This window comes from Perca fluviatilis, chromosome 10 (genome assembly GCF_010015445.1).
Source record: "Perca fluviatilis chromosome 10, GENO_Pfluv_1.0, whole genome shotgun sequence".
Taxonomy (NCBI): Eukaryota; Metazoa; Chordata; class Actinopteri; order Perciformes; family Percidae; genus Perca; species Perca fluviatilis.
In genome coordinates, this window is record NC_053121.1 from 22,387,282 (window position 1) to 22,409,819 (window position 22,538).

Consider the following 22,538-nt stretch of genomic DNA (forward strand, 5'->3'; position numbering starts at 1 on the left):
TGGATAAACAAGATTACCATGTTTGTATTCTTATGTTAAAATTATCCATGTCCAGTATTGGAGATGTATACATAGGGTGATGATTTGCTGTTATTCTAAACCTCCAGTATGCAAAAATCTTAAATTTTATCACTACCAACAATTCTTCCAGTAGAAGTACAAGTCATACATACAAAAACTTTGTTTAAAAAAAAAAGAAAAATTTAAATATTATAGGCCTATATTACTTGTTTCTTTGTAAAGTCACTTGAGATAGCAGTGACCAGGCTGCGTTTCTACCAAGTTGCTCATGATGATAGAATAATAATTGATCCACTTGTGGTATATGTATGACAACTTTATTTATAGAACCACGTTGTAGTATACAGATACTGGGGACCATAATGCCCTCAAAAAAGCAATGCTTTTAAAGGGTAACATTTATATGATATCCTGATTAAATTGTACGCTATCGGACAATCGGACATCAAGCTAATGCAAATTTATACTGTTGTTGAATTAAAACCATTCACAGGCCACTTTTTACATTCTCTCAAAGGGGAACCATATATAACTCAAAGTGCAGCTGTGAAGTGGTGCACCAGGGATCTCATGTATATTCAGCACCTCGTATAATTCTCCCTTTCAAATAGCATCACAAATTAAAACCATTGAACTCTGGTGTCTGAAAAGCCACAGGGGCAATAGGGCTGTGCAGTCCCACAGAGGTAAAGTGTGGATCACATGCAAACAGAGAGGAGGGCCAAAGAGCGAGAGAACACAATGTACGCAATGTTTCCTCAGCCTGTCTGCGTGGTGAGGATCCCCTACCGACAGAGGACAGGCAGAGACGGATGAGGACAGGGCCAGATGTGCAGACCACGTTCTACTGAGTCTTAAAAGAAAATATGCTGGAATTTAATAGAAGAAAGCTTCAAGAAAAGTTAATGAGAAGGTAGCCACATCTCTTCAGGAGAAGAACTGAAATGTGTAGCCAGATGTCGGCCACCCGTGTGAACACTGTAAAACGCTATAAACACACATATTACATCATAACTCTCACTGCTAAATTTTGGAAAGTTAATGAGGACTTATTATTACATTATTGGTTATTGTGGCTGTAGCATCTATATCTATTACCACATGAAAAACAGGAAGCTAACATGGGCTAGCAGTTACAGTTATGTAGCCTGATCATGATTCAGGTTCTCCCTATTTTTTGAAGGGAATAAAACGTTCTCCAGGCCTCAAAATATTCAATGCTCTTGTTTATCCTTGTGACTGATATCAGTTCAGAAGGATTTATAGTGTAACACAAGAGCACTATTTCAGGATGTGAGTCAGCCAGGGGAAGGATCAACATCAAAAGCTGGTGCATGATCCAAATAAACTGGGAACAAAGTGATATGTGCAGTGCTGAGCTGAGAGGTTGTTTGGGAGTTTACAGGAACCCCAGCCTATCCTGCCTTCAAAAAGCCAAAAAGGCTACCTCTCACACAAAGACGCAAGTCTTATAAGCTTTACTGATTGGTCATTTGAAGGTTGTTGTTGTTTTTTCTTGGTCATGCTCCGTTTGCAGACGTGCAGCAGGGTCAATAAGAAGAGAACAGATCGGAACTTGACTTCAGGATATTTGGTGACTTGTTGTCCGAAGTCAGAAAATCTGACAAATACATAGTGAGGTAACATCTTACATCCCATGCACAATAAAATCATGCGATAAATATACAAGTATCCACAGTATCACAAAATGTTGCATTCACTGAGTTTGGAGATTGTCTTTTTCTGATGGGATTCTCCTCGAAAACACTTCCCAGCCACAGCTCATTGAGCATGCTGCTTTATAATAAATGCAAATGTTTGAGCTAAGCAAGTACGTTATGCTGTAGCTGTTGAATAATCACACTGATGGTGTCAGTACTTTGCAATTGCGAAAGTCTCATAGGGAACAATTTATGTGCTTTAAATACAAACACATGTAACTGTGAGGGATACGCTTAAAGCCAGCATTCATTTCACCTCAACGTTCTCTTTAAATTTGAGGATTTTGCAGCAGATGATCGGCTGACAGCAAAGTTAAGGTTCAAGCTCTCCTCAGAGAAACAAACAGGAAATACTTCCACTTGAAGTGACTCTTGAACTTGGAGTCGGTCAGAGTCACAAGACAAATTGTCTTTTTGAGATGTAATTTTCCTGGTCTCGAAGCTGCACAGAAGAGAGAGTAAACATGACCTGCTATCCCAGTCATTATATAAAGGCTTGGATAAACAATGTACGCTAAATTTGCCACCTCCAGCGTGTACCCAAGAGGTCCAAAGTTCACTTATAAAACCACAGAACACTCTTGTATCTGTTTTGCACGCACATGCACCACACAGGTACACAGGTACACTCCCACACAAGTGAAGGTGTGCATTCAAGCATGGACGAACAACACTGAGAGATTCATATCCATGTACGCATGCAAAAAGGACAAACCTGCGCCAAGACACGTAGACACACACAGAAATGGACATGCATTTGATGTGCACACAAATTTGAGATCATTGACGTATGCAGACAAAGCACAGACCCACACACACACATACATATAAGTATACATACATGCAAGCAAGGACGCACAAATACACGCTGCTTTTGTCTCTGTCTTGACGTGTAGATTTACAGCGCTTGGCAGGCAGCTGCTCACATTCTTAACACAATGAAATAAAGAAATTCTACCAGTTTGACACCTTTCGTAGGGTTGAGCTCTTTTTACGCTGGATTAAATACACCTTAGAAATAATTTTTTTGGAGATACAAAGATTAACATTGCTAGGAGCTCAAATTGAGGGAAAATGTCATACTCAATTCTGAAAATGTCGGGCATCAATCAAAACAGCTGTTTCATAAAGAACAAGAAGAAGAGGACTGCTATGCTTGAGATTTTTTGAAATGAAAGCTGAGTACATAAAATCTCTAATCAGATCTGGCTCATTGGCATAGAGGAGTGCGCAAGAGCTCTTGATTGTTTTGGAGTTTCGCCAGATTTGCCCACGTAAGCAGCGTTTGGGAGCCAGTAAGATTTCACCTTATCTTCATACCAAAAGAGTTCAGGCATTGAGGGACAAGACTCCCACCAAGCTTGGTTGTGCGTGACTCGGATTTGTGGCGGCACGGCAAGGTGAGGAAGAAACGAGTACAAAGCGTTCAAATGTGTTTCCTGGAAAGCAATTAAAACTTCCCAGAGAAGATATTAAAGAGGAAGAGACTGGGAGAGGCACTGATCAGCGTACTAATCTTTGGCTTCAACCCCACCATAACACAAGAGCACTCTGCAGCGCATCATAAAATGGGAGAACTACGTCAAACTTAGAAGTGTTGTTGCAGGTATGTGCCAGGGTGTTTGTCAGAATCAGTTAGAACTAGATTGTCATGTATTATCTGCCCGCAATCAAACCATCTATCCATCATTCAGTCCAGCAAACTGTGCTGTAACAACATATTCAAAGTATGTAGCCACTTACATTTAAATTGCCACATTTCATGTGATCCACGTCATACAAATACGGCACAGATCTTGCAGCCTTTCGCTGTATCGGTTCAATAAGATTTATTGTCATCTTTATAGATTCTCATAAAGATAACTGATTTTTTTAAAGTCATTTTAAGCATCTTCTTTGTTCTTACAATAGATTAACCTGTGAATCGTAAATGAAACTAAAGTCAGTTAAGCTATACCAGCTATTTTGAGGAACTATTTCAGGATTTGCAGAACTGAAACAAAATCGGGTATTTCACAGGTTCCCACACCCACTGGATAACTCCTGATCCACACACACACACACACACACACACACACACACACACACACACACACACACACACACACACACACACACACACACACACACACACACACACACACACACACACACCAATTACATGCACACAGTCAAAAAGAGCAAGTGATTATGTTTGTTTTCCAGCCTATGTGACTGATTGTCTTCTTCACACCAGTTTAATGACTATGGTGTGCTTTCTTGTTAAGACTGTAATTACAGTCCGACCGCAGAGGAAGTAGCACGGCGTGGCGCCAGAAAGGTAGTTGCCAGCCTTTACAACATAGTAGACATCCCTCAACAAATCATAATAGTAATAGTAACAGTACGTTTTTAAGTTGCGTTTTTAAATATTGTTAATTGAAGTAGCAAATATGGGAATGTGTCTTGATGTGGCTGTGTCACTTTTGTATCTTGCCTGCCACCTTGTGCATAGTCGTTCGTCCTGCTGTCTCTGTCATCCTGGCTTGTTTGTTTGGGTTCTCTTACTCCCTCTTTCTTCTTCTCTGTCTGCGCTGCACACCTCCTCCTCTAACAGTCATTGTTATTCCTGTCCTTTCACACAGTCTCTGAGCAGTACATTTCATCTGATTGGAATGCTTCAGGACAGCCTAACCCTGACTTCAGGTAATTATCATGTCTCTGACCTGTCTCGTCATATTCCTAGTTGTTGTCTGGTACACGTTCACCTATTTTTGACACAGGTGAGGCTGTTGCGCCAAGCATGTTCATCTGAGAGGGGCAAGTGAGTGCGAGACTGTGCTGCATATGGATGCAAGGTTGGAGGGGTCACAGTGAAACAACATCAGTCTTGCGCACAATGAATTAAGATGCTGGTGTTTACTTTGCAAGTGTACCATGTCTGGGCTGTATTCCCGCATAAAGAGTGAGCAGTGAGCATGCAGTGATGCAGCAAGATCATGGCCTTCCATCCTGTTGTTAATAATAATAATAATAAAATAACACAAAACATTTAGGGACAGAACATCTTCCATCTGTCCATCAGTGCTGAAAGCAAAGGACAAAATAGGCAGTCACACACACGCACGCACACACACACACACACACACACACACACACACACACACACACACACACACACACACACACTACAGAATATTACGGATAAGATTAAGTATAATGTTTCTTTTTATTTTGATCATCTTTCAGCTCTTCTATCAAAGCTGTCTGTCTGTGTGAGCAAAATAACAGTCAGACATACAAATTGACGCAATAACAAAAATCCACGGTGTCGCCTTTCCTCAGTTCACCAGATATTGTGTCTGCGCACCGGGGACAGCCCCTTGCTTTGTATCAAAGACTAAGCAAAGAGCTACCAAACACCAAAACAGGAAAATGCAAAAATGAGGAAGAGAAAGAGAGAGGAGGAGAAAGAGGGAGGGAGGGAGGGAGGAGAGGGCTTTCACAGCTGTTGTTAGGCAGTGTTTCCTCTGATAGGACGCTGGCTGTACTCCCAGTTCTTTAGGTAAACTGTCAAACAACATGGTTACCTTGAGATATGAGGGGGGGCCGTGCTGGTGTGTTTGTAAAACAGAAAGAGCGATAGGGTCTTAATATGGCAAAGACTAGATTTACAGTAAATGCGCAAATGACACACTATCTTTCAGCACTGTCGGTTTTGGGTTTATTCAATCAGCAAAAAGTTTTACCCAACACTGTATTCGGCCGGTTCCTCCGGTGGGTTAGGAAAATGCTGCCCACTTCAGAGATACACTGTTGTCACGTTTAAACATCAATTTTGAAAGTCCAACATTTTATTTGATAGCAACAATACATAGGACAATATGATTAATCATTGTACTATAACTGTAGAAAAGCTGAACAACAGTTAGGTCTGCCAGATAATCAAACCCCCATCTGTGTTTAGACGATGACACATCTGAGAGCTTGTTCAGTGGGATGTTGTGCAGCAGTAATAGTGCAGACATCTGCAAAACGTGTTAGCCTCTTATCATGGGGTTGAGAAGATAAGCTAAATCTAAATCTTTAATCTGTCTCACTGCACGTCTCATTGCGTTGGTGACAGCAGGTGCCTACGACTGTTTAGACTATCAATGCAGGGCCACAGTTTTGTTAGAAAATATTCACTCTATTGTTGTTACCGTTAAGGCCTTGGACAATATGGAAAACATGTTTTAAACATGAATCTGTTTTGAACAAAGAATAGTTATTTCAGAACAAAGGTGATGGAGATGCTAAGGCCTTGGTTTGAGTTTCACATTCACAGTAATGCTTTAAAATAAGAAATATAATAATCATGACAGTTACAAAATTATCTATTCAAGATAACTGCAATAGCATTTTGGAGATGCTCTTTTCACATCACAAACCTAAAAATGTGGATTCCCAAAAGATACTACCCAAAATATTTGCTGTGTGCCCATCCAAGTTGAACCATTGCATTGGTGTCCATCTGTTTTGATAAAATGCTAATTCCATTTAAGATGCCAACCTGAGAGGGCAAATGAGAGACTCACCTAAAAAGACAGGTCCCAGGAGAAGCGCTTAGCGATGCTGTTTTCAATGCAGTAGCCTAGATATTATTTCACTCACAGGGACTAGTAGGCTACTGCCTTGTCTGAATCTGATATCTCTTTCTAAAAAGCATATTTGAATTTCAATAGGAGGAAGTTTCCTTCTTGTCTTTCCGTTTGTATTCTTTTATATCCACCCCTTGCTGGCTGTCACAGAATAACAGCAGGGGATTTTGTTTTTTATCAGGGTGTTTCTCGGAATTTTCCCACTGATATGAGCTACAATAGCATCCTTTCCCTCTATAGGGCTAGGAAGTGGGCCCATGAACAAATAGAGCCCTAGAAATACACCAAACCACCCACTCAAACCACTAAAGGGATCAGATAACAGCACATTCATTCTGATTCAAAGTGATGATTCTACTGATAAAATCCTGGAAAAAGCGTGGAAGGATTGCCAGTGTTTTGCCAACTGTTGCATCTGTCTGTTTTTTATGTAACCTCTGGTGAGAACAGGACTCTGCCTTGAAATCAGGAGGAGCTCTCAGACAATACTGTAAACCTACAGATTATTCATGCTTGGAGTATCAGAACATTTACCTATTGACCGCTGCAAACTAAAGATGACCCTCATCACCCACACGTTACAGGATTTACCCTCAGACGCATACTGTACGTGTGAGACGGCATGGGCATTCTGATCCATGCATCATGTGGGATATACTTTGATAACATTGTCTTAGTTTCTGTTTGTTTTATATATGTAGGGAAGTAAGTTCAATACAATTGAAAACTAAGCCCTATGTTTGCAGGAAATTTGCTTTACTTAGATATATATAAGGCATTCTTGACTTTCTTGCGTGCAGTTTAGCAATTTTATCAGATGCATACAATGAACCTCAAATCCTCTATATGCTAAATTGTGTAACAGCCTGATTCTGTATGTGCACTGTTTCCCTCCCACGCATCGTGACCTGTCATATGAGAGAAGCCTGACGGTGATGCATCAGTTAAAACATCAAGGTCGGGTAGCACTTGTGGAACGGACAGATCAAAATGTGGACGGGAAGGACAGAGAAGAGTCATGCACCACACAGATGACTATGATTTCCTGTCAAATTCCTGCAGATAGGAGCTATACTTTAGCAGCATGGAAAAGGATTAATCGTAAACTGCTACTTAAATAGTGCTAAAAATTAAAAGCCAGTCTTCTGACCGTCAGTCCTTCCTGCTCAGCTCGAACTCTTCTACAGCAAGATAACCTCCTGACACCAGCTCACTTCCACAGCCATCGTCTCAAAAGTACTAAAAGGTTGTGAACTTGAGTGTTACATAAGTTTCTCTCTTTTCTCTCTCCCTGCCAGAGCTGTGCAGGCTCTACTTCCTCTTATATGACACCAGTGGTGTAGTCTAATGTATTCTAGTGGGTATACTGTACCACATATTTTTTTCCTGGCTCAGAATGGGCCTTTTGGGAGGGGGGGCATATCAAAGTGTGCGGTCTGGGTGTCCTCCCCCAGGGTTATTTTGAGCGTCAAAGACTAATATCCTGCATTCTGATACACTTTTATGCACCAATTCATGGTGGGAATACCTTTATTTATCCTATGAAAAGGAAAACACAGATGACATTCAAAATATATCAAAAATATAATGGAATATAAAGCAGTAAGGGGGCTTTCACATCAGGGACCTAATCCTGGATCACAAAAGTTGACCCCAAAGCAACAAGGACAAAATAAAATAGGCTACTTATATTTGTCTTAAATGTGCGGTGAAGGGAGGATACTGGCGTTAGTGTGGGCGGAGCATTTGGTCGATGAAAGATGAGAGTCTCTCTGCATGTTGTGCAGCGTTAGTTTAGTTTGCTGTCACATTACTATGAAACCGTATTTGTGAATACAAATATCTGAAGTGAAATTTCTGTCACATAAATATGTTGTTGCGTATCATAGCACATTTTTAAGTGGATATATGGAAATCCTGGAGCTTTCCTAGTGGGTATACTGCGTATACCTACGTATCACGTAGACTACACCACTGTATGACACCTTGTACAGACTAGCAATAAATAGGCCTTTGTGTGCCTCTAAAAGACTTGTGTCAGGGGACATGGAGGGAAGCCTGGATGGAATCTGTGTGGAATAAATGAAGAAAGGGAGGGAAAGCATTTCAGCATTCGTCAACATTCCTCCCAGAGTCCCACACTTTCTTGGCGCTGGTTCCTAAGCCCAGCATCTATTACTTTACTGCAGAAGCATCCACATGATTTCAGAGATTCGTTGTTTAGCCTAATCCCGACTGTGTAAACACCCAACACCACAGCATGCAAACATAATGATGATCTGTGACTCATTCCTCTCCATGACAACATACTGGAAGGAATGCAGGAAGAGGTCATATACTGTAATGTCACTTGTGCTAATGCTCTGTATGATTGCACAGTAAGAGGGCAGGGGATTGAGGCATAAGGCCGCATCAGATAGGACCGGCCCGGGCTGCTCCATGGTACGACTGCCTCTTTTAAATACAGTGACACAAAGACAGAAGTGAGCTCTTGGACAGGATGCATCTTGTTATTTTCGCTCATTTGAGTCTGCTAGTCTCTCCCTCTCTCCCTGCTGGGGAACGGCCAGAAAAAAAATCACTGAAACTTGGCAAAGAGTTATTTTTCTCTTTTCTCTCTCACAGGCTCTTGTCTGACAGAAAGGCATCCACAGAGAGAAAAAGAGCTTGGCAGAACAGCTCCACCTTTTCAGTCTGCCAGCAGGACCAAACAGGTCCTCAGTCCAGAGAAATGAGAGCCACGGTTGTACACCATAAATTGCTGATATAAACAGCTTTATTTCTACATGGTCTGCGACTCACCGTGATAACTGCATGGTCATCCCAGAAGAAAAATGGTACATTTGGAGGTTCACAGGATCACATTTCTTTGTTTTCCTCTTTTTCTTTATTTGTTTGTTTGGGCCCTTTACTTTATTTGCATTTTTTACAGTTTCTTTCTCCCCTTTTCTTCTCACAGAGCCCCTCTTCAGTTGGGCAGGAGCACTTGAAGCCAATGAGTTTGGAAATTTGGACGCACCAGTAACAAACAGGAAACCATATTCATTACACTAAAGTCAGAGTTTGATTATGGTTCATGGGGATTTGCCAGTCATTTGGTCTTATTTTAGAGCATGTATACTGTAAACTGTAATTCAGAGTGGCAGTTATATTACATTCAATTTCTGCCAAGCTCTGCCTCTGCCGACAGAAGAAAAAAAATGTTTTCTTGACTTAGCAAAGAAGTGTATTGCATACTTGGATTCATCTGATGAAACAAACTCATTGCACCAAGGCGTGAGCAGGTTGCCTAAGATGTTCTCTCAGCTAGACAAGTCTCTCGCGTGTTTCTTTTTTTTCTAATTCTCTCAATGTTGTGCAAAAGCCCAGTTTAATGATGCAATTATGGATGACAGTACAGCACAGGAGTTCCCAGACAAGGGGCAGGGGTGTAGAGGTGACTTGTCTTTCAAAATGAGTTAAACACTTCAGAAAGCTTTAATTGAACTAAATGTTAAAGCACCACTCAGGTGCTGTAGATTAAATTAAGGATATGATTGTGTGATTGGAAGCAGATGTCAGAGTCTCCAGTATCAATCTAATTACACATTTACTTAAACACCCGCATTAGATAATTGTTTAAAGGGCCAAGTCAACATAATGCTGCTTAACTGAGTTTGACATTATGCTCCCTGTGTTCTTTCATGGGTCTTACTGTAATTACCATTTTGCTCATTTCATGACAGGAGAGTCATGTTTCGGAAACTTTTGGCTCTTAAATTACACATCCACCCCAAGAGCTCAAAATTGTTTACCAGGGAACACAGAAGTAAAAGTCAGAAAAGAAAAACACAGCATGTTGCCAAACTGCAAATGTCCAGTAACTTCAAAAATAAAACATGTGATTGGTCCTAGTGCTGTAACCTTTCCTGTGTTTTGGAAAGCATGTCTTCATGACCTGCAGAGGTTCAGAGAAGTAATTGTTTTCTTTCCCAGAGACTCTAGGAGCACTTCTCAGTAATGGGCTGTGGCAACACCGTTGCTAAAGTATGTCTAATACTAGCTCCTTGCCCTGCAGGGGAAAAGACATCATAAAAATGTGTGTGTGTGTGTGTGTGTGTGTGTGTGTGTGTGTGTGTGCACATGTATGCGTGTTTACTCATGGATATTTCATATGGCTGTACAGATTTCTGTGTTCTGAACTGAGAAAAGATGAGTTCCGATGTGCATCCTAATTTTCCTGCATTTTAGTCTTTTTCTCTTCACTGTGCACGTGTGTCACTATGTGTGTGTGTGTGTGTGTGTGTGTGTGTGTGTGTGTGTGTGTGTGTGTGTGTGTGTATGTGTGTGCCCAGGGTACATTATTTACCCAACCTGCGTATGAATAGTGCCCAGGGAGAATAAGATAGGCTAATGATAGGCCTCGGCTCGGGCCCTCTCCATAAAAGCACTGTCTGGCTGCTTTGTCTAGCAGACTATTGTGCTAAGAAAAAAAGTCACTCAGTGTGGGACAACAGCACTTGGGATTATGAAACAGGCATCCAGAGAGAAAAAGATGGAATAAGCATCAGTCCTTTTAGGAAATGCTGCAAAAAAGTGAAAGTTGTTGTTGAGTTTTTAGCTCTTTTACTTTGGATGCATATAAAACATCAGTCAAGTTTTTACATATTCAGGCAGCTAAATTACTTCGTTATGGATTTAGAGAAAGGGGCACTACGCTCAGCCTGTGTGGTATTGGTAATTCTAATAACTCAACTTTATTTCAGCTTCCCTGCATTTACACCATAAATTACATGGGAGACCATTCCGTTCCCTGACTAAAGGTGCAGGTTGTCGTGTGTGAGCTGCAGTCTGATGAAAAGCAAACCAAAGTTTCCTAATCCCTAATATCAATGTTATGCAAGCTGTGCTGTCAAATGCCTATTTAAAGAGTGTAATAATAACATATTGACTGTTTGACACTATTACTCACTCTCAAGTACAGGGCTGTGTGCGTGTGGGCGTGTGTCTGATGGCAAGTGTTGACAGGCTGCCTTATTATCTAAGTAGGCGCCATAGCAATGGTCCAAATAGATAAGGCAGCACAAGCCATGGTCACTCCAACGTCTTGCCTTCCCTCAGACTTATGTAATTCCAATGGCTGGCAACTAGAACAACTAAGATGTAGAGATGGAGAAAGAAAGAAGACATAACGATGGAGGAGGAGAGAGGGAAGAGATGTGGAAAATAAAAGAGGGAAGGACAAACAGAGTTGCACAAACATGAAGCATGAAAAAAGAAAGGGTTTCAACGGATGGGTGGTACTGCTTTCCTCTCTTGAAGTATTTGTGGAATCAGTTTTGCAAGAATTCTCACTTCTTTTCGTTGTTCTGAAATAATTAAAATTTGCCCTTTCCAAAGGTGTATGCTCAGCTGTGCTGTAGCAGGTGAGAAGATCCTTGTATTTATTTAGCCTTTATACTTATTTTTCTTGGACTTAATGGGCTTCGGTACAAAGAGTTTCAACAGAAACCACCACATTATTCTGGAGAAATTGTGCTCCATGACCACAACACAAAGAACACAGTGTTTGCTTGACACTTAGATGTTGGATATTTATGATTTAGAACCGCAGCATGATAATAATCATAAAGCAGGCATTAAGCAATCAGAAAAGTATCCTTTTATTTTCACTTTCATTCATTTAGTTTTGTTTCAAGTTTGTTTTTAACTGCCAAATGAATTAGGTTTTCAAGATCTACTAAGTGTATATCAAGTGTACTTTATCAAAACACATGCATACAGTAAGGAGTAATTGTAAAATAAGTAGATTCCGGCTGTTCAAAGCACTTTTATGAAAAATCTCTTTTTCATGCATTTATAATGACTTTTGTCAAAATTTACTTTGTGACTAATTTTTTTCATAATTAGGTTTAGACAAATAAATTTAAAGATGGATGGGGTGAATCCCTTCTTACAAAAAAGATGTTCCAGCACAGTCTGATTGAGGATTGAGGATTTGATAGCAAGCTTGATGTGGTACTTATAGATTTGTAATCCACCTTACTGTACGCTTAGCTGGATGGTGCAGTGGAGACGTGTCGACAGCAGCATAATGCTCTAGGTCACCTTTGTGTACTGTATATTGTAAATGTGTTCATATTTGTGTGTGTGTGTGTGTGTGTGTTGCCAAGGAGTGTGCCTTATGTCTTCCAGACAGACAGATAAATTACTAATTCCTGAGCCTTGCAGCTGTCATTGAGGAAAGGATTGTTTCATTAAAAGATTCCAGGGCTTATTTATAAAAAGTAAAAAACACATTTGAGAACAAGGTCATCATGGAGTCTGTCTAACCAATCCTTAAATATTAAGGCTGGCTGTATTTGTTTTGTCAACAATTCCAATAGTTCATCTTTCAAAATGCTCAGACTTCCCCAAACTGTCTGTGCTGTCAGCCTCATGCCCATTTGTTCCTACTGAAAACAATACATTTATAAAAGCTGGTCATGAATAAGACAGGGCTTTAGGCAGGTCATGAATAATAAAGGCTAAATAATTTCTTAAACAGGTTGGCACTTGAGTTTTTAGCAAAGTTTCTCAAACAAGAGTACAACCTGTTTAGTCTAGTAGTATTTTGGGGCCTATTTTCAGTCATGCTATTAAGTATTTGCAACATTAGGATGATGTATGTGATCTTCATAAAATAAACCACAGTCCCCAACGGTGTGGAATGTTGTGTTTATTAGTTTCTGGAAAACAATTGAAACCTATGGCACAAATGATTAGCTATATCAGGTTTTAGAGACACAGCTAATACTTGTAAGAAGAACCAGTTCATTGTTTGATTTCTTTTTTTTTTTATGGGATTTTTTTGCAATAAAAAAATATTGAATATCATTAGACCTTTAGGTCGAAGAAATCTTTTTAAAAAAAGCAGACCTTAAGAGCATGCCTAAAAATCGCATACAAATATACATTTATTAAATCATCTATCACCAACAGTTTATGGAACGTGTGAGTCTGTATGTATTATAATAACAAAGTAACATAATTCTAATGAAGGCGTGTCACATTTTCTGAGTCATAAAAACAACATATAAAAGATTATTTAGTGCAAAGAACCTAAGCACAGAAAAAAAGACATGTACCTGCAATCTGTATAGCATGGTTTGTTAATCGTGTTCCTAGGAACCATAACAGTGTTGGTTAAGACAGGCCCGTACACAGGAGGTTGCATCAACCTATTTTGTCTCTGTGGATTTCCCAAGTTGACAATTTCTGTTGGCTGAAGTGTATGCTGTGTGTGCTTGGGAGATAAATGTATACATGATAAACTGTGTTCATAGGCAGAAGGCATTGTCTAGTGTGGTCCAGAAGTAAAGGACCAAAGAGTACTCACATACACACAAACAGACATATACACATACACTTGCACACAACCCATCCAACAGTGGTTCCAGGCATCTACTGGCACGGCACCAAGAGCAGCCTATTCACACAGTCCCAACACAACAACACAGTAAATCAAGAGGTCCATTAAAAAGCCATTATTGTACATCCCTCTTTAAATTGCACCCTCAGTGATAAAAATGAAGCACAGGGCTAAGTCGTGGTGCAAACACACCAAATATATACCAACATGGGTTTGAACATCTAGTAGTTGCTCATATTGTGAACCAATCTTTTGCTCCCTGAATGTGTCTTTTCAACACAAAGTGGCCAAAGCAAGTGTTATTGAGGAACCCCATACAAACAACGGTAAAAAACCCCACTTGTTATGGCTTTTTACTTCCTGTTGCCACTAAAGAATGACTTCCTTTAGCTTTAGAAAAAGGTTGTGACTTTTGCCTCAGACGTCTGCAGACTATCAATATGTTAGTGTCCCATCTAACGTTGACAGCACACTATTTTTAGCAAATCCTGTCTATGTTTTGTCTTTGCACCGGCCTCCTGTCTACCTCTGACTCTCCCTCTAGCAATCTCTCCCTGTAGCTCTCCCTCTCTCTCCCCTGACATTGCTCAGACCTCGCCTTTGTGGCCTTTGTTTGTTAGGGATTGGCTCTTAAGACTTGCATGGCCATGAATCTGTTCTTCCACCCAGACATCCTTCCCTGTGCCTTCTCGCCACTAATCCCTGTTTTTTGTTTACATCCGTGCCACCTGCAACCAATAAAGTTATGTAACTCTCGCCAAACTTTTGTAGGACACGTCGTTTTTCCTTTTACACCAAGTTACACTGTTTAGTTTTGTTACAAAAAAAGAGCTTGGATCAAAAACAATGTAATCGGGTATACAGGTTCTGTCGTCAGCCAGGATGTGTTTGACATGTATATGCCTTTTATGTGGCCAAAACTGGGAGAGACATCAGCAGAAAAGAAGAATAGTTTCAAACTGTTTTGCCTCCCTCATAATGTGTGGTATATCTATAGTTTGCAGGACTTTAGATCACACTTTTCTCTCATCCAGGGAATGCTTTGTAGCAGAAAAGATGTGAAATTTGAATTTCAACACTGGTGCAGTTATACTCTGATCCCTACGGCTGGTAAAGCTTTTAGCATCTTGATAATTCTTAGACAATAGTGCCGTAATTGTGCTGTATGTTTGTCATGAGTGTGCTCTATGCTCTGGAGATATTTTTTTCATTATATGTAGCATTTGTCAGAATACAGAGGAAGCAGTGTTTTGTTTACCTAATCTTTCCATTCCTGACTGATTTGTGTGTTTTCATACAGCCACAGTGTTATCTGCAGAGCAAGCCTGAACACACTGTCACAAGTTTTAAATTTGTTCCAGCACCTCAAATCTCCTCTCTCTCTCTCTCTCTCTCTCTCTCTCTCTCTCTCTCTCTCTCGCTCTCTCTATCTCACTCTCCTAGACATTGTTTACACTCCCTTTTCAATAGTAAAGCAGAAAGTCTGTAAAGCGTTGGTACACAATACATAAAAACAACCAGAGGCAGGGATGACACAGGGTGCACTATGATCCCTGCGACTTCTTCAAAGGATTGTTTATTACTTTTGTGGAGAGTCTTCTATGCAAATGATTTGCCCTCAAAGACTGAGCAGGCAGAGCTGCCCTGTGTATTCAGCTTTGCCTTTGACTGAGATAGATTTGCAGGTGTGACCTGCATGTAAATGAACTCAACAGGTCACTCTATAGTCATCTAAGATATAGAAGGTATTTACTTCTTATCCAATCTAACTCATATTGTAGACAATTGATCCACTGTCATGTACCAAAACAAAAATATGAAACGGACTTATTGCACAATGATGCAGGCTGAGACGGAATTTTTTTCCTGGGTTACAAACGCTTCTTCAGTAGTTTCACAGACAAGGTTTCTCTTTTGGGAATTATAATAATTGCTAACTATACATTTGTATGGATTCCTGGATGGCTTACACATGGCAGAGACACTTCCCATAACTTCCACAGTGGATCACTGAATGCAGGCTTTTGACTTGAAAGCTATTTCATGGTTTATATTTTGATCACAGAGTGGAGCTCTGAAGCACAGTACGGTCTCTGACACAGCTGGATCCTGTCTCCAATCCATGGTGGAAGGCTAGGTCATGTTCAGTAGTCAACTGGACCGAAGCCAGTGATCGTCTCAGGCCAAAGTTTTACCACAGTAATGATACTGAGGATGGTGTTAGAAGGTTAAATAGCTATGTCAGAGCACAAAATCCAAACCTAGTCAGAGGTTGTAACTCTGCGCAGTTTATCATACAAAGCTCAAACTTGGAGTCTGTGAACAAGAAGTGAACCTCACCTCCAACCAGGGGCGTAGCACAAAATTCTGGGCCCTGTCGAAATGTATTTTCTAAAGGCCCCACAGCTATTCATTCAAGCTTCTTTTGGGCCCTCCTCACATGAGGGCCCTGGGTCCTCAGTCCCCTTTGACATCCTTTTGTCTGACAAGAAAAGCACTGTCTTTCCCAACCAGGATTTGAAACTTCTTTTTCAGTCAACAGACCTTTCTCTCAAAGACATGGACAACTGCACCACTGCATTACTCAAAACATTTGCTTTCTTCAAAGAAAGTATTTTTTATCTTGTCTATAAACCTGGAGGGGAGCTCTGTAGGCTAGAGGGTACAAACTCCTCTTTAGCCCTGTCATGTTCACTTTAGTGGCCGCTGCAGAGAGAACCTCTTTTATGGATGTCTTTGACACTCTGTAACATCTTTTGTGCTGCCCCTATGTTGACTGCTCACTGACTGACTGGTCACAGACCCGAAGTCCTGTGATAAACGTTTGTGTCATCACTGCAGGCTCTTCACCCCTCTTCACCCTGGCATGTGATTGTGTTTAGTGGCTGCTAAGTACTGACTGACTGCCTGGGATGAAAGGTGTGCAGGAGTGCCTTTCTCCTTCCAGCCAAGTGTAGCTTCTAAGCCTCAAAGTAAATCAACACAGTTCCTCTGTTTTTTATCCTGTGGAAATCACAGATCCTGCCCCTCTCAGGGCTCACTGGCTCTGCCTCAAAAACCAAGCAGGACTCTCAGCACAATTCTGTGACCCTCAGATCATTTACATAACAAGTGTGCAGGGCACTGCCACAGATTTACTTATTACTTTACTGATATTCAACAAGTCCAAAAGATGTCCTGGCATGCTTTCTCAGGCTATGCAGACCATTTCCTTCTGTTAACAAGTAGCCAACAAGAATAATGGCCGCTTGGACGATTGACCACCCAGGGTGAGGTCACAGTATAAACCTCAGCCAGGCTTTCACCAGAAGCCGGGCCCTCCTGAAACAAGCTCCAGAAACAATGTATGAACTTCTGCAAACCTCAGCTTAGCTTGTTTCAACTGACAGGATTATAATGTGAGAACATGTGTGAATGAATGAGTGCGTTTGTGTTTCTGCCTGATAAACTGTAAAGGGTACACATTTGAAATCAATGTAATAAATAAGCATATCCATGAAAGCCACATGATCTGTGTCTGTGATTCCCTCCTCAGAAGGCAAGGTTCAGGAACAAATTGTTCTGGGTAAAGACTGTTTGTCAGGCAAACAGTTCAGCTGGCACAGACAGATGCGCACTCACACTGACCAATGGTGCGAGTGAACACATTGCGTCTGGGCCAGAAATGCCTAAATAATATTGGCACTTATAACCAGATTTTTCTCCCCTTCTAAGAGATGCCAGTATATATAAGGAGATCAAGATTTGAATCATTTGTTAACGGCATAGTAAGTAAAGTTTGACTACTATGAATATTCTCAGAAATTGTACAACCATGAAAGTGTAACTCTGTGGTTAGTGAGAAAATGCATGAAGCTGCAAAAGTATAACTGTGTTATTAAGGGTAAGTCTAAATAGCAGAGAAGGAAAAAAAATGTTGTGTAACATTTTTAACAAAGCCCTGCCAGCAGGCATTATTCAAGTTATGATAATGTAAACACTGAATGCAGATAATAATAACTCCCCTGAGCATATCCAAGTATAGCTTCAAGTCTAAGGACATGTTCAAAGTATTCAAAAATTTAAAAAAAAGTTTAGTTTGAAAAGCAAAAAAGGGAGTACCGGCTGGAGCTGCAGTCCAAATCCAAAGTTTCTTCACTCCTTGTTCTTTATTCTCAGTATCATAATGACACACCCTCGCTATCATAAATAAATCAAGAACAGACTGTTCTTTCATTGAATAATGCAACTCCACAAGAACAATATCACCTAAAAAGCTGTCAAATTAATGAGAATTTTAACAGCTGTTATGTAACAGATGGAAAAACAAAGTAAGTGTGTGAAAGTTACATATTATATACAGTAGTCTATATGTGTTTTTTTTTTTCAGACAGACGGTAGTGTGCCATGTATTAAAAGCAAATACTTTTTTCAACTGCCTGAGAGTTTGGCACGGATGAGCATTTGCAGTCAAAAGTTACAAAATACAATTACACCTATTTAAGGTCTAATCATCACTGCCATCAGCCTATCAGTTGTAGTGCACAGTAAATGGTTTTACTGTACTTCCATTGTACTGTCTGTACTAATGTAGTATCAATCATCACAGGAGATAAGAACAGTCTGTACTAACAGCATATAGCAAACTTATGCCAGGTTAAAGTTTAACTTATTTAGATACACAGTAACAGCTAAACTCCTGGAGAAATTTGATTAACTACTGATAATGCTTCTTGGCTAGAGACCTTTGCTGATATGATAATCTCTGAAAATACCTGAATTGATAATAACAAATACCATTGCCATGTTCAGTCCAGGCACATCTTATCAGGATAAACATTGTCAAAGATATTCTATTTGACTAAACGTGGAAAAAAAATCTGGTTTTACATGACATGGATTAATTAATGGCACGTAATATACGGACTATTTTAGATGCTATTTTTACATGCTTTTTAAATACATACCTACATTATAATGTAATTAAATGTTTCCACTTGACGTTTTGTCTCTAATATTTGGTTCTAAAACCCAAACAAACATGGAATGTTATCCCATATCCCATGGAACAATAACTCAGTTGTCTTAGTATGTATTTCATAATTGGGTTAGAGGAAAAAAGACTTGGAACAGCATCATTAGGGTATGAAAGTCAGTCTGTACGTTTTAATATACAGTGGCTTCAAGCAAACAGTCCTGAGACAAAAGTGGTAAGAGTGGGGGCAAAGCTCAATTATGATGATTCCTTCTGTACACCATAAACAAAAAATTAAACCACTCTTTTATTGGCAATTGATCAGATTAATGTTATCATATGGAAACATATCTCATTTTACTGACACTGTAGTGTTTGCTGCTATTTCCCCATGGCTCTCTGCATTTTACTGCTCCGATAACCAGACAGACCATACATAATTACATCTTTTCCAAGTAAGCACTGACTGTACAGTAACTTCTGGCTCGGGTTCAGGAGTTCAGTGACAGTCAAAACTGTAGCCGTCTGGAAAGATGGTAACTGTTAATTTGAGGCTGAAGTCATTGAACAGTCGCTGCCAATTAAACTATCCAACTGGCAGCAACTTTGTAGCAGGATATTCTCTTCCTCACAAACACTACGAGGTGAGCTGCCAAACACTGTTTACGGAGAAGGTGTCAAGCCAGTTTTAATTGACCTCTAGCAATTAAAGATCATTTTAATTGAATCAGTATGACAACAAACTGTTGCTTTAGAGTAACTTTGTGTTTTTGTAGGGTGTAAGATTTGGTTTAGTTTACCCCTGTTTTCTGGGGTTTTGGAGTTTTGTTGTTTTGATGAATCTAGGAACATTTCTTTCTCAGACTCAAAATATATCTTACACATTTTGAAGATTAATACTTTATCGTGTTAATACTGTACAGCTCATGCATACGTTATTGTCAGTGTCATGTTATGTAACATATCAAACATGCTGCATGAAAGCCATGAACTGTGTAGATGTAAATAGACACTGAGCAGCAAACATATAGTAAACTAGTAAACTAAAGTGCATTAATAGTCTTATCTGAAACTCATTTCTGGAACATATTCAAAATAAACGCCCTTGTCCTGTCCTATACTTTTCCATGACTGTAAACACTTATGCCATCCTTTTCAGACAAAGTGCTATTCCAAGAAACCTGATTAGCCACTGTTAGCTATCTGGTTACGATACTTGAGCAGCACTCATATTGGGATTTGATACATGCAGATCCAGAAGTTTGAGTCCCTAAGAGGGGTAAAGGATAACTTCCAGCTCAATTTCAAATTTCATGTAGGCTACTTACGACAGAGCCTTTATATTCAGTCGTAACCTTATTAGCTAAGGGTGTACCTGTCAGATAAGCAAACAACAGACATACCTGTGAAAGAAGAGCAGTATAGACAGCATGGTCTGGTCAATGTTGCTGTTGCAGATCCCCTCATTGAGCAGGAAGCAGGGGTCCCTCACCACCGATTCCAAGGAGTCCTGCCTCATGATGTTGTTCAGCTTGTCAGTGTTCAGGTTCTGGTACATCAGCTGGTTGCGGAGCTGACGGAAGTGACTGACACTGGGGCTAGTGGGGCTTCCTGGCAGGCCCCCAGTATTACCGAGACCTTGTGCCGGACTGCTGGCCATGGAGTCATCACAGCCATTGGCCAGGTCCAGGCAGCAACTGCAACAGTCCAGGCCAATGGGCGAGCGGCAGTCATCGTCTGACATCTCAGAGGACAGGTGAATGAAAAGGAAAGATGCCCAGGTGAAGAAGGGCAGGTGTAGGAATCTCAGTAAAGGTTGACAGAGAGTGAGGTGTATGAATGTAGACAAAGTGAAAGACAAAACAGGGTGTTTTCCTCAGCTCAGAGAGACAGACAGGCAGCCTGTGCTGGTCTAGTGTACAGTCCTATCTCCACCCCGGCACCAGGAGGCCTAAATGGCAGGTTGAGTTCCTCCCTGAAAAGTGCAGTCACGCTGGGTCACTCTTTCTGCATCTATCCATGAGTTTCTCCTCCTGTGGCTCTGCTGCGTTGAGCCTTTTGTTCGGGGCCGGCGCTGCTGCAATGTGTTGCTACTGTGGCAGGAGAAGGAGTGAACGCCCCACACACACACACACACATACACACTCACTCACTCACACGATTCAGCAGGAGTGCGCTTGAAAGCAAAACCCAGAAGCTGCTTGCTGCTTATCACTTTTTTTTCCTGCACTTTTTTTCTTTTGGTTGATGTGCCTAGAGACAGAGGGAGGGAATGAAAAGGGATCGAGGGAGGGAAAGAGGGTGGGGAAACCCCTGTGATTGGTAAAAAAGCATCGCTGGTTACACGCACTGGGCCCTCCCTTTTTCTTTTGCAGCTTAGCTGTGCAGCATTGAGGGGAAGGGAAACAGACAGAGAGGGAGTGAAGCTAAAAGAGCATGCTTGAAACGTGCAGTTCCACCCTACCATGCTGAAAGCCCAAGGAGTGGCTGAGTGAGGGAGGCTGCAGGAACACACACAAAGACACAATAACATAATTGCTAATTTGTGAAAATGTGTGATAGGAATTGCCAGCATTACATGCTTTTGAAGTCAAGGGAAATTATTTTTTGGTGACCTTGTGTGGTCTTATCCATGTTACCGGCCTCGATTAAATGGAATTTTTAATATTCAATAGTAGCAAAGGCTTTTTTAATTATGCAATTAATTATAGTTCAAGATGCCTTTGCTCAGGAATGGACTAGTGAATGGGTCACAGAGTCACAATAAATACATAAATGCATATAATATACATGAATTACATCAATTTCTGGTGGTGCATTGGTTGGCACTGCTTCCATACAGCTGCAAAAAAGGTTGTGGGTTTGAATCCAACCAAGTTGTGGCTTTTCTGTGTATGGGACCTTGCATGTTCTCCCTTTATTTGTTTGGGTTTCCTTCAGGTGTTCTGGTTAGTTAAAATGGAAACTCTAAATTGTAGGAGTCGATGTGAATGGTTGTCTGTTTTAGCCCTGTGATAAACTGGTGACCTGTCCTGGGTGTAGACGCCTCTCTCCCAGTGTCAACTAGGATAAGCTCCTGCCCCCTGCAACCCCGACAGGTTTAGATTAGATATTACATAGGTTAATGCATGGCAATCAATATAGATGACAATGCTTGCTTTATGTTTTACAATAATGTGTTTTTTTCCCACCAAGTATTATTAGTGTAATTTGTATATTTGGATCATTGTGCAGTGAATGTGTGTGTGTGTGTGTGTGTGTGTGTGTGTGTGCGTGTGTGCGTGTCTGTGTGTGAGAGAGAGAGAGAAAGAGAGAGAGAGAGAGAGAGACACTGTGTGTTCTCAACTTGCACAGTAAACATTATCTTTTCAGGCCTCCCCTGTGTTTGTTAAGGATTTTGTCAATTTCCATATCTGTTCCCAAACAGATTTGGATTGGGTAAATTGGGTAAGAGCGTGCTGTGTTTTTGTCCCCTAGACCAGTGTTTCACAAGCCTTGGTAAATACCAGGACAATGTCATACAGCACTGCAGACGGCTCTGGGAAGAATGCAATGCTGAGCCCCTGACCTCGGCCACTGACCAACAAGTGTCCTGCAGGCTGTCTACAGATGGCCAGTCATGCAAGAACACAACAACAAGATAATTACAAGCATGTCTTACTCTGAGGCATGCTGCTGTTTCTGCTGCAATAAAAACATGTCACACCACGCATTGTTGGGTAGCAGTGGGATCAATTAAGCAGAGAAAATGACTGACTATTGCTTTATTGAGTGTGTAACGATGTCCTAGGGCAGCGTGGCTGCTACACGTTGGTTGGTGGAAGGATGGGACT

At 40.7% G+C, this 22,538-nt stretch overlaps 1 protein-coding gene and 1 long non-coding RNA gene across 2 annotated transcripts in view; one reads left to right on the forward strand and one right to left on the reverse strand.

Moving 5' to 3' along the window:
* The window catches only part of tsc22d3 (TSC22 domain family, member 3), a 32,946-nt gene extending 12,016 nt beyond the window's left edge, over positions 1–20,930 (reverse strand). The window contains exon 1 of the mRNA XM_039812944.1: positions 20,109–20,930. Within this exon, the coding sequence (XP_039668878.1) occupies positions 20,109–20,449 (341 nt within the window). The 5' untranslated portion in view covers positions 20,450–20,930. The remainder of the gene's footprint in view (positions 1–20,108) is intronic.
* On the forward strand, positions 3,072–9,770 carry LOC120566464. Its single transcript, XR_005640407.1, has 4 exons — positions 3,072–3,348; positions 4,367–4,427; positions 8,987–9,198; positions 9,321–9,770. It is a non-coding gene; the product is annotated as an uncharacterized LOC120566464 (long non-coding RNA).
* Positions 20,931–22,538: the final 1,608 nt, after the last annotated feature.